Raw genomic sequence first — 12,798 nt, forward strand, 5'->3', positions numbered from 1 at the left:
CTGGTCCCACTGCATGCTCCCAGGGATTTCCCACACCAAAGCACCCAGCCTCATTGTCCCCACAGGAGCTGTGCAGAATAGAACCCGCCTGAGGGGCTGGCTGCCCATTGGGCCACAATGGGGACCCTGTCTTGCCTCGGTACTACTGAAGAGGGTCCTTCAGCTGGGCTGCTGGGGCCTGTCACTGCACAGGAATTCTCCAACGTCAGGGGGAAAATATGCTTCTTGTGCCAGATGACAGCAGGCCTCTATTCTGGCTGAGTGGTGTCACACCAGGGCACTGGGTTTGGTGTCACACCATCCTTACACCGTCCTGCCCGGGATAGGGCTGGAGATCCCCATTCCTGCTCCATGTGCTTTGGGTAGGACTGGAGATCCCCTGCTGACTTCCCACCCTGTGGTTCCAGAGGTGGTTTTATACCAAAATGCCCAGTCTCCAACATTCATTCAGGTTTTCTGCTTCAGCACACCCCAGTGGGCACTGCCACCAGTGTGGTGATGCCAGCAATACCCCACTGCCTGTGCAGGCACAGTGCCCAGCCCTCAGTGCGTCACTCCCACTGTCTCTCAAGCTTGTTTCACACCCTCACCCCTCTCAACAGCCTCTGTTCGAAAGAAGAAAAATAAAACAACAACAACAAAAAAAGCTTAAAAAAAAAAAAGAACGAAAAAAAAAGGCACCTATGCTGTTCACTCTGTGGTTTGTGGTTCACACCAAACTAAACAATTGGACATAGCAACATCTCCAAAACAGCCCTCGCTTTGGTGACGTACCCACCCTACACAAACCCCATCAGCGGCATTGCAGGCACTGGAGTCCAAGAATCCCACTGCTGTGTTGGGATTGTGGAACCATCACTGCATGCCTTGCCTCCCCACATCCCTTACCCAGCCTGGTGCAGCCACACCATCACCAAGGGCTTGATTTGTGCAGGCAGCAGGACACTGAATTACAGATGGAAACATCTCCAAAAAGTGATCAGAGAGGGGAAAGACCCAAAAAGCCACTTCTTGCCACGTGGTTTTTGTGCTGCTTGCAGAGCAGCCCCTCCACTGCTGTTCTGCCATCCCCTCCAGGCTGCTGGGCAGAGCAGAGCTGCTGTCACGCTCGGGCAGCGTAGCGTGGGGCTGATTTCACTGTCATTTGCACACGTCTGGCAGGTGGGGCAGGAGCACTGAAGCAGCCCCACAACCCACCCTGCAGCTCCCCACTCTGCAACACGATGCTGCAGCAGGAGACGCTGCTGGTGACACAAAGTCACCCCACAAAGGCTGGCAAAGCACGGGACTCAAAGTTAGTGAATGAGCACCATCTCCTGCATCTCATGCTACATCTCCAAACTCCCCTAAACCAAGATACCAACAGCTACAAACGCTCATAAAGGCAGGATGCAGGGAGGAAAGATGCTGATTCTAGAAAAGCAACTGCACAGGATCTGGATGCCAAGGACAGACACCCACATGTCCGGAGCATGGCAGGGTCATGCTGGTGTGTTTTGCATGCCCAAATCTGGGAGATCACAGGCTGGAAGCTGAAGGCCAGCAGCATAGTAAGAGGAGGGGAAGAAGCAGCACACAAACTCTCTTGAAAGACACCCACTTTCTTTGGCATCAACTTTCTTGCAAAACAGCAGCTGTGTGCTTTCACTTCTGTCTCACTGATAAGCATCGCGCAGAAACGGAGGCTGTCGAAGGCACGTCTTCATCTGCACCACAGATGGTCTGGATGGGGTGGATGGGTTCACGGGGCACATTTGAGCCAATATCAATACAGTGCCATGAATGCTGATAGCAACCCTCAGAGCTGGATCCAGGGCACAACCGTTAGCTGTACAGAAGCGGTGCTGGGTGCTCAGGAGATAGCATCTCATCCCTGCACTGCTTCTGTCTTCTCTAAGGGCAGAGCGATAATGAAGATAGCATCAATCTGTCGCTAAGAGAGACAGTCAGAGACAGTCAGGGTGTGTGTGATACTAGCTGGGGCAAGGACATTAACTCCTTCAGTGCTGAGATTGCCTGTGAAGAGTTCAGAAACTTCCTAACTTGCCCCATAAGAAAGGACAACTTACAAAGGCAACCCAGGCCTTGCAGTCAAGGCGTCAAGGTGTGCTTTGCAGTCATCTCACCCTGCTCATCCCTTTCTCCTCCCTCCCCCCACCAGGCCCACGGGGAATCGCTGTGCTCTGCTGCTTCAGCTCTGAGGATCAGAGGCTCAGTGCATCACAGCTCAGTGCTGCAGGCAATGCTGTGAGACGGAAAGCCCCGGCTCACTCAGATGGTGCTGAGGTCCTTTGTGCCACAAAGCAAACACCGCAGCTTGGCTATGAACTCATGCAGGTGCTTTGGGGTGCTCAAGAAAAGCCAAAAGCAATTCAGCCTGGAGCAGCACAGGGTCTGAATCTTTGCTGGACCTGCACCAGTGGGAGGTCAGCAGGCTGGAAGCTGAAGGCCAGAAGTAGGTCAGAGCAGTGGAAAATAAATATAGAGCAAAAAGGCTGAAGATCAGTGTGGTCAGGCCCACAGCATGGGCAGCACGCTGCTCTGCTACAGCCCAGTGGTACTCATTCACACAGTGTTTGCTCTCAGGAAGGATGCAGGTTGCTGTGGTACCCACAGAGGCTGGCAGCTCGTGGGATCCAGCAATGCAGCCCCGCGGGTGGCACAGAGCTCCATTTGGCACAGCTGAGTTCAGGATGAGGGCTCATGCAGCCAGAATGAGGCACTCACCCGCACCAAACGCTGTGCTGAGGAGCTCAGTGCTCACTCAGATAACTCAGTGTGAGATCTCACACCTGCCTGCAGAGCAGACACATCCTGACGCTTGTCCAATTTTAAGGTTTGCATTCTGCCTTCATTTCCTAGGTCATTTCAAAAAGGAATAAGACCTGGCTTATAGTAAGGCTCGACTTGGCCAAACTCCAGAGAGCTTGCCCCCAAAAAGGTGTCCATGGACATCCTTCCCTGCAGCTATGGAAACTGTAGTTTACTAACTCCGGAGCAGTTACATTTCTCCTTCAAAAAAAAAGATAAGAAAATTGCATCAATTTCTATCTGAGCAACCATGGCAACTTGTTAAATTAGGTCAAGATGTGGGGGCAGATAAAGCAGCTCTGAAAAGCTGCTTGTGAGCTGTGTGAGGAACACATCAAACACAAATGGCGCTTCCGTCAAAATGCACCTCCTCAGCGCAGCACGCGCCTCCCGGGGCAGATATCATCAGAGATTGCCACAGCTGTGATAAGGCTGTGCCACCTCCCAGGGCCACCAGCAAAACAGGTCCATGCTGACAGAGCCAAGTAATATGGGCAGGTTCCTAACACAAACCCAGCGAGCCCCCAAGGTGATGGATGTGGTATTCCACACCCACCTTGGCACGTCTGCTGGGCGCTGCACTGGCTGGTGATGGGGTGCCAGTGTTGGGTGCGTGCTCCAGGAATGCTCTGGGTGAGAGATGGAAAGCTGTGGGGCCATGGGCTGGCAGTCCCCTGCTCTGCTCTTTTGGAGTCTCCACCTCCTCAGCAGAGCTGTAGAGAGCTCAGGCTTCGAGTTCCTCAGCTCTAACCACCAGATAGCACTTCCTCCCCTGAGTAAAGTAAAAGTAAAGCAAAGCAAAAACAAGAAGCCAGGACTTCTGTCTGAGAGTCCCCACCGTCCCTTCTCAGCTGGCCAATGAGAGGTCCTCACTTCTCCATGGCCAGCCTTACTTTTTTTTATTTCTTCCCAGAAATAAACTACTGCAGAACAGTTTCGAGAGGGCCAAGTTCTCCTACAATTCGTCATACAACATGTTCTCACTCGCTCTCACTGTGACCTGCTTTCAGAACAACCTGGCTTCGCCTTGCACCCATGCTAGGCTCCCTCTACACAGGAAATATGAGGTGCTGACAGGTCAGTAGACATTAAAAAGGGATGGAGGACATTCCTAGAGTCACACATTTGTAAAGCTTGTCAGTCCAAAGATCCTTCCCCATGGTAAATGCAGGCAGGGGCAGTTTCAGCTCTGAATAACTACTCAGCAGCCTCTGGAGAAAGAGGTGCTCTGACCGAAGGATTTCCAAGTGATTGGTGTTCCTGGAAACCTCTAATTTTCCTCTGTTTAAAGTTTTTCAAGTAAAGCAATGAAAAAACTTATTGATCATGTCAGAGTGCGTGGGCCAGGGGATTATCTTCCCAGCTCAAAGCAGGCTTTGAAACGAGGCAAGGGAAAAAGTTATGCAGAGAAAAGCATTTGGAAGTGTGCTCTGGCACTGCATAAACCAAAGCCTCACTTTCCCTGTGGCAAAAGCCCAAGGACACACTTTGGGGTGCTAAGCTCCTTGGCCAAGCACCGGGTCCAGCCCCAGCTTTGGTTCCTCGCTGCAGAGGGAGCTGGGAGTGCAGCCTCTCCGCTTCCATGAGCAATAGCAAACGTGGAGGGAAACTTCCGACCCCAGCAGCCAAGCTCCTTCCCAGGTGATGGGTGCCCTGCACGCTTCCACAGCCCCAGTGAAAGGTGTTATCAGAGGAAAAGAGGAAAAAGGAATGCAAGTGGCACTCCTGGGCTCTTCTCTTAGGAACTCCAACTTCTGTGGCTGGGGCAGAGCCCCTCCTACCACTCACGCCTCTCCCCACCACAGCCCCCAGCAAAAGCCATTCAGGAATGGCAGAGCACACTTTTATTTTGCATAGACCTGCTCAAAACAGGCTCATTCAGCAAGGCCGAGTTGAGCTTTCTTTCTAACTAAAGCTGTAGCAACAAACCACTTCCTTTTTTACACATCCTAAAATTATCTCTCCACCTCTCCTCCCCTCTGCATTTACCCCCAACAAAAACTCAGTCTCAGCCTGAAGATGAGCTGTGTGTGGGAGGAGATTTCAGGGACAGTCACATGTCAGGATCTGCTCTGAACCTTTTGATGATTTTTATCTGCACAGCTATTTCCACTGCTTGGCTCCTCTGGGCCACAGCTGCTACCAGCTGAGAAGGAGGGATCAGTGTGAACCAGGGAAGGAGCAGGCAGAAGGCTGCCCTGCAAACATTACCTGTCTTACAGGGAAATGACATAGCACAGAACGATTGGAAAGGATTACCTCGACATTGGCTTGAAGCCTGATCCCATGTTTCTCTCCATGAAAAAAGGAGGTGGCCAGATTGCAGGGGGGACTATCATGTAAAAACACAAAGTTCCCATGGTCTATCACCTTCTCATCTCTCTCATTGCAGGGAATGGAAAATGCTTGGATCTACTTTGGCAGTATCCCATCCCTGTCTCGCACCAGCACAAAAAGCAAAACAAAGTTCCTTCCTCCCTGCTGCAAGGGGATAAGATCATTCTGCATCATGCATAGCAATGCTGAAACACAGCCAGTCCTGCCTGAAGTGGGAAACCACAAGCAAGAGGCCAGTGCACTGCATGAAAGTGGCAGTGGGGAAACCAGGGCTCTCTTTGAGTTCTCAACAAAGCTCACCAGACTCCAGCTCCTACCAAAGTCAACAAGGAGGCATCCAGCTTAAACAACACACAAGTGCCCAGTGCTCAGATCCTACATGAGGGTCGGAATACCTGCTCCCAAAGCCTTGGGCTGACCCCCTAAACCCTCACTCAGAGCAACCCAGAGACCCTGGAGGCTCTGCCCTCTCCTGACTCAGAGGCTCTCCATGAAGTGCAGAGCACAGAGCTGCTTTCCAGGGACCGCGACCCTACCTGTGTAGCCGGCGAGGGCAGCGGCAGGAATGACAGGCTTGTCCTTGTTCATGTCAGCCCGATCTCGAACATAGTCCTTGAAGGTGCCCTTGGGCTTGTGGTTGGGCAGGGCGGTGGGGTAGTCCTCCGAGTCAAAGCTATCGTAGGAGGGGACGCGCTGCAGGCTCTGGAAGGAGGACTGGCTGCTCCAGGACTGCGTCAGGCGGTCGCAGCTGTCGTAGCTCTCTATGCTCTCAAAGGAGTCCTGGCCACCCAGTTTACCTGGTGAGAAGGAAGGCAATGTGAGAGGTGCCTGGCCGACATAGGGATGCTCTCAGTCAATGTGGTCATGAGAAGGATGCTTTGCTTGCCTGCAACAAGGCAGCCAGACATTGCTATCGGGCTGTGTCTCACCATGCAACTCAAATCCAAGCCCTGAAACAAGGATATCTTTGTTACCTTTGTAATTCAAGAGCAGGGCTCTCTGAGCCCTAGAAATCAGGCAGCAGAGCAAGGCAGGCAGAATTAGGGAAAAAAACCCAGAGCCTTGACTCTCTACCAAAGACAGGTGCCTGGGGCCTACTGAAAACTGTCCTCTGTTTCCAAAAGGCAACGGCAGAGAAATAATCCACTTTAGACAGATATTCAGGGCCTAAACATGGGCCCTCCAAGGTTTCTTGCTGCAGAAAGATACGGGTCTGCAGTGATTGCCATATTATAACTGCCAGTCCTATGTAAGCACTGCTCAGGCTTATTAAGGGCACTGGACACCCGGCTTCTTTGCTTTTCATGTTTCCTACAAAACTCCAGAGCAGCCTTTTATTGCCATATGTTACAGTCGACTTCCACCCCCAAATCCCCAAACAGCAGCGATTTGATGGAGGAAGGGAGCAAAAGTCTGAGAGCTCAAACAGCTATTTTTCCAGTTCTGGTAAGGTGAGCACAGCTGGGTTGTATCAAGACTACTCTCCAGGGTATTTTTAGTAAAGACCAGAACTTGAGAGGCCAGATCCTCAGCAGCACCATGCTGATTTACACCCACTAGGAACGGCACAAGTATACCCTGTGTACTTAAAGCAGTGAGCTAAAAAAGGATACAAAGAACAAACTGAAATTGCTCTCTCTGATCTCCCTCACGCTGCCGATTGCTCAACATCTTTACTGACAAACTGAGAGCATAACAGGATCATTCAAGTTCACTAACTTCCCAAACCGGGCTAAAAACAGCTGCTGGGATTGTGCAAGAACTCCTGGAGAAATTTCCATTGGCAGAGCTACCCGCAGCTTGGGCCCAGATAGTAAATCACAGGGGAACGGGATCGTGGAAGGACGCTGGCACGCTCCCGCAGATCGTTGTTGTGTTGTAGTTCGAAGAGCACTTGCTGCAAAAAGACACAACTACCGTGGGTGTGGAGATATGCCAAAAAGGCAGCTCTGCCCTGACTGCTGGCCTCAGCAACAGGCATCTCCCTCTTCATCCCACAGAGATGCTCCATCTTCAAGCAAATGAGCTGGTCTTACAAGCTGGGATTTCCAGTTTAGACCCAGCTTCTCCTTCACATGACTTCATGAGACTCAGTGCAGCCTGACATCCATCATTCCCCCTTGGATACCTTGTTAGTTACTGCTAGAGAGTCCAAGTTACAAAATGATTCTCCTGGCGATATCCACACTTCAAATTCTTTTTTTTGTTGTCTTCTTTTTTGTTTTTTGAGAACTTACAAAATGCGCTTCGACCAATTCCTGAATCCTGGGAGGGGAAAATATCACAGTTCTGTGCAAGTTCCTTCATTGGTATAACCACTTCTCTGGGAAATACCAGGGCACAAGCTCTTCTAGATAAAGAATTAGCAATCTGCCAGATGAACAGCTTCAGCATTAGAGCCATGACTTCTGTCATTTCATTGAAAATTCACCCAAATTTGACCTAGCTGTGAGCCTTTGCAAACCATGCCTTGCACCTACTCAGGAGAAATTTGTTAAGGAGTTTGACAGCCCTGTTTTCCAACCAGACACCTTCACTGATAAGGCAGACAGAAAAACCTCTCTTGGAACCACAAAATCAACTTCTAATGCCCACACAAAGCAAGGCAAAGTGCGACTGTCTGGAAAATCTTCACCCTAATGTCTCTCTTCCTTAAGTGCTTGACTTCACGAATGATTAACCTTATAATAGAGTGGGAGGTGGAAATGTCTGTAAATATAAATAAGCTGGACTCTGGTTTACGTTAAAGCTTCCTTATAGCACTCTGGGAGGATTTATGCCACCCGAAGGCCATTCTACATTGCTTATACGTAGTGCCAGTGTGAGCATATCCACGATGTGCTGCACTTCTTCGACAGCAATCAGTAGCATTAGCTAATGCCAGGGCCTTTGGACCCCAGTGCTGGGTGAAGGGCTCCTTCTTCACTCCCTGGAGCCTTTTTAGGCTTTTTGTAGGTACACACTCAAAATACAATTGCAAAAGCATCCCCGAGTCATTGCATTTCAATGAGAATTCGTAGGAAATCACCTGTGTTAAGGAAAAGTCCAAGAAGAGTGAAAGACACAGATGAAGGAATGATAGAAAAGAGTTGGCTTCAATGGGACAGATCACCAGTTCAAGCAAATAGCCATCAAAATCAATGGAGGTAATGGAAAAGAGTTTGGATCATCGAGTGTAAAAACTTCCAGAGCTGTAGAGAGTAATTCCTAATGAGAACTTGTGAAGGATTTGTGGGTTGGTTTTTTTTTGCCTTATTTTCTAGGAAAGTGAGATTTCTACAACCACAGAGCAGTCTGTCCTCCCTAATAACCAAAAAGCACATTTCAGCTTCACTCAAGTTTGATATCAAAGTGCAGGGCAAGAAATGCCACATTTTTACAGATGCAAAAGCAAGCGGCGGAGTGGAGAAGAGAAAAACCTTCTTGTTTTCCCCAGAAAGAAAGGCAGGAAAGGTTCAAAGCCTTCAGAGAAACTCTAGGGGAATTCAACTCCAGAAATGACACATGTTGGGAAACAGCTTCATTACTGGTATCGCACGGCTCCCTGTTGGCTTTGATCCTCATGAAGGACCATCTCCTGCAGAAGGGAAGGCAGCACTCATGTTCATGTAAGCAGAGACAGCAAGAACTCAAGCAAACCATGAGAGATGCCCAACCATACCTCGACTGGCACGTCCCATGCACATGTTGTCCGGCGTCACCACCTCCTGTTTGATCGTGAAGTAATCTGTCTGCAGGGAGTCCGTCTGGACGGGGTCACGCAGGATGACTGAGGGATAGTCGTTCTCGTACTTGAGGGACAGAAGCTCTTCCGAGCTGATGGGATGGAGGGTCTGGTAGGACTCTGTGATGAAGCTGGGCTCGGAGAACTCGGAGGGAGGCACGCACTGTGCGTGCTCAATGCCATAACCTGGCGGCAGGATGAGAGGCTCAGAAAGCAAAGCAAGCAATCCTCGTATGATGCAGAGACACCTGTAGGAGGTGGCCCTTCTATGCCTGGAAGCACAGTAATGATAACAATAACTGGGACTTACTAATGAAGTAGTCTGAAGTATAGCGGGATTCTGGATACGCTGCATTCACTCCATTTGCTGGGTACGGTTTTGCCTCTTCTGCAAAGAGAAAAGGAAGCAGCTGTCACATGCCCATAGACGTACCAAGCTTTGCAAAGCATGCTGTAACACACAGAGGTCTAAACGTCCTAAAGGTCTCCTGCCTGGGTTAAATTGGGCCGCTCAAAGGAAACGTGCAGTTAAGAGCTGATATGCCACTGAAACACATGCTTGATACATTCAGTCTCCTTTGGGAACTGTTGCTGCAGACGCACAAATTTAAACAAAACAAACTAACAGTTCTCTCTATCCACGGCTCCAGGTGGTTCTGCAATGCTTGTTACATAATTTCCTTGCATCCTTTATTTCATCAGTTTCTTTCTTTACAAAATTGCTTCACTTGGTTACATGTATGGTTTTATGAAAAAGACCACCGTTCAAGGACAGCTGTTGTCCTGGAAAACTCTCTATTTTTAGGCCAGGTAGATGTAAGTCAGTGGGTAATGCAGACCAAAACCAGCCCCTACGATATTAAATTAAAGCTACCTTCCCGTGCACACAGCACCTTTCACCTTATGGAGGCAGAGGATCCCAACTCAAAGCTTCGCCATCCTCTCCTTTAACCAGCCCTAACACACACTGCTCAGACTACGTATGGGCAGCACCACAAATGTTGACCTTTCTATAGGCGTGGTTCACTGGAAACAAGCAAGCATCACATCAAAGCAGACTGCCCATTTTCCACTGCTCTTTCTGAGCGCTTTCCTGCTCCCAGCCTCAGCACTGACTTTGCTTTCCCACCTAAAAGCCACACTGCTCCTCCTGACCAGTTTTTCCAATAACACCTTACTCGTTCCAGTATGGCACGCGGGCAGCGATAGCAGCATGGGAGATTTTTTTTTTTCTTTGCAGAGGGTAGCAAAAATAAAATGCACTAACAACTCTGGGTTATATTTATTTCTGCTGAGGCTATAAAGAAGCAAACTGAAGATAATGCACGTTCGTTTGCAAGGAGCCTAATTTTGGCCCTCTCTCCTGGGGATTGCAGGGGTGGAAAATATCATCCAACAAAAGGAGGTTTTGTGCAAACAGAGAGACCTAATGAGAAATGCTCTTTTTCTCCCCATGGAGTCTGCCAAGGGGCAGGGAGGGTGACCACAGGGAAAGAGAGCAACCTTCAGCTATGCTTACAGTCAAGCGGAGTGCACTGCTGACTGCTGGTAACTGAAGAAGCTATTTTAGGAAGAAATTTGGAAAAATAGGCCCGAAAATACCCAAATCCATGCAGGGAAAAGTCGCCCATCTGCTGCCATTTTTAAACCCTGAGCAGGCTGTGGTCCGTGAGTCACTCCCTCAGAAAGAGCTCACAAGGGGAGGAGTGTTAGCAGGAGGACAGCAGGGTCACAGTCTGTCCCAGCACGACCCCACTCCAGCAGTCACACCACCACAGGTAATGGCAGGCACGTCGGGGTTAGCCACCACCCTCAGCATCACCAGATCTGGGTGATGATGGCAGGTGACCAGGTGATGGGTGCCAGAAGTGGGGATTGGCGAGAGGACCCTGTGGGCTCACCCTTAGTATGGCTCTATAGGTGAACCTATGGGAATGGTGATCCCTTCATGCTTCACATCTTCAGCTGCAAAGCAGAGAGAAACATCTCATCTCACACAGGGAGAGATGTTGTACAACACCAGCACAACAGAACCTGGATTTGACTGGGCCTGAAGATATGAGACCAGTACAATGAGTCTCATGACTTTCAGGGAAGAGGAATTAATCCTTGGAGTGAAGCTGGTTATTTCTTGGAAGCTCTCCTCAGTTACTCTCCAAATACTTCATACATATTGCCCCTCTGGGAGATGTGTAAAGAACCCACCATCCAAGCTATGGCTCAGACGACTTAAGCAAGAAGTGATGAAGTCAGTAACAAAGCTGAACACAGAATGGGGATTTCTTGGTTCCCAGAGCTACATTAGTGGTGTTGAGACAAATAAACTGTGTTTTATTTTTTTCATCCTCTTGGAAGAAAATCTGCAGTAGGTACAAAAGATTTCCAGCTTCTTTGTAATAGCCGTTATCTATCTCACACCTTTTGCATCCTCCTGACCGTGGCATCCAAACATCCATCTGTCAGTGCTGCAGGAAAACTGGAACCCTACTTGACAGCGAGCAATACAGCACCAGGTTTCTCACTGTACCTTAGGGAACGTGCAAGAAGAGCAGAGCTGGGACCAGACCCAGCCCAGTGCCTCAGCCAGAAGCTGCAGCACATTGCATCCCTCTCCAGTGGGTTGCAGGAAGGCTGAGCTGTGTTACAAGCCATGGCTTAGAGCAAATAGAAATAGGATTGACCACAACGTTTTGCTTTGTTTGGTTAAACTGCATGCTGTTGACATAACCACTCATTAAAAATCATGCAAAACGAGAAGAACTGAACAGATACAGAGTCAAACAAAGAGCAGAAAAACAGCCCGTCATACCCTGACCCTGGGAAGAGCCATGTTTACCTTCTGCAAACCACAGGTAGCAGTAAAATTAGTAATCAGCAATTAACATCCATTTGTCAATGGTTTCCTGGAAGGCATAACTTTGTTCCCCCTCCCCTTCCTGCCACCAGCTCAGGCCTATGGACAGGCACGCAGGGTCAGCCCAGCAGCACTGGGGGTGTTCCAGGAGAGCACGTAGCTCTGCACAGAAATGAGCTACAGGAGATCTTCTATTAAGGATCCTAAGATTTCTCTCTTCAGGAACCATCCGAGCTGGAAAATGCTGCACACCATCAAAATTAACATCCAAAATCAACGTGTGACACCCCCCCACTCCTTGCAAATAAACCAAAATTAATTCCTTTAAATGCGCGTATGCAGGGACAGGCAGATATGATTTCCACCATTCCCTCCTGTGTGGGATACGACCACACTTAACTGAACGCCATTACACTCATTAGACAAGAAACAAAAGCCGCTTCCAATTGCAACTGGGAAGTCAGTGTGGGATTTTGGTGATGTTGTTGTACCTTGCTGCACCGGAGGAAGTAGTAAAATTCACAGTGGGAGCTAAATGAACTGAGGAAGAATGCTTTGGAAAATCCCACCGCCATTTCCAGGCAGGCAGAGCGTCCCTGCATGAACAGGGTGTTCCCTTCCTCTTTCAACAAGCGCCAGGATTTGCGTTGCCCACTACTGGCTGCGATGCCCATTTGAAATCTTACGGGAAAGCTGAGCTTTCAAAGCTGCTTTGACTGGGACTGCAGCCCAAGTAGGACGTCATACTCGTTGGAAAAGCCCATCAGCAGAGGAACCAGGAGCACACAAACTATCCCCCTTGGAGACCCCAGGACTCACCTTTCTGCAAGATCTCCAGGTGTTCCCAAAGGATATCTCCCACAAAGTCGGGCGCTAGCTCCAGGAAGCACTCCTTGCCCAGGGCACAGAGGGCAGCTCCGTTCATGCAGAACTTCTGGAAATCCACTCCCTTCAGGCTGAACTCATTCACTGCCCACATCACCCAGTCCCGCACGTGTGTCTCTGTCCACTGCTGGGGATCTGCACCAAGGGGTTGCAGAAAAGATCCGTCAATGAGCAACTAACAAGGGGT

The 12,798-nt window shown here is 49.5% G+C and overlaps 1 protein-coding gene across 4 annotated transcripts in view; it reads right to left on the reverse strand.

Annotated features, from left to right (window-relative positions):
• ETS1 (ETS proto-oncogene 1, transcription factor) overlaps nt 1-12,798 on the reverse strand; it is a 64,917-nt gene that overhangs the window by 4,489 nt on the left and 47,630 nt on the right. For all 4 annotated transcript variants that reach the window (XM_042831985.1, XM_042831987.1, XM_042831986.1 and 1 more), the window contains 4 exons: nt 12,546-12,746; nt 9,183-9,260; nt 8,810-9,058; nt 5,685-5,945 (listed from right to left, as the gene is read on the reverse strand). In XM_042831985.1, the coding sequence (XP_042687919.1) occupies nt 5,685-5,945; nt 8,810-9,058; nt 9,183-9,260; nt 12,546-12,746 (789 nt within the window). The remainder of the gene's footprint in view (nt 1-5,684; nt 5,946-8,809; nt 9,059-9,182; nt 9,261-12,545; nt 12,747-12,798) is intronic.

Source organism: Centrocercus urophasianus, unplaced genomic scaffold, assembly GCF_019232065.1.
Source record: "Centrocercus urophasianus isolate 14NV4802_14NV808 unplaced genomic scaffold, USGS_Curo_1.0 seq_37, whole genome shotgun sequence".
NCBI lineage: Eukaryota > Metazoa > Chordata > Aves > Galliformes > Phasianidae > Centrocercus > Centrocercus urophasianus.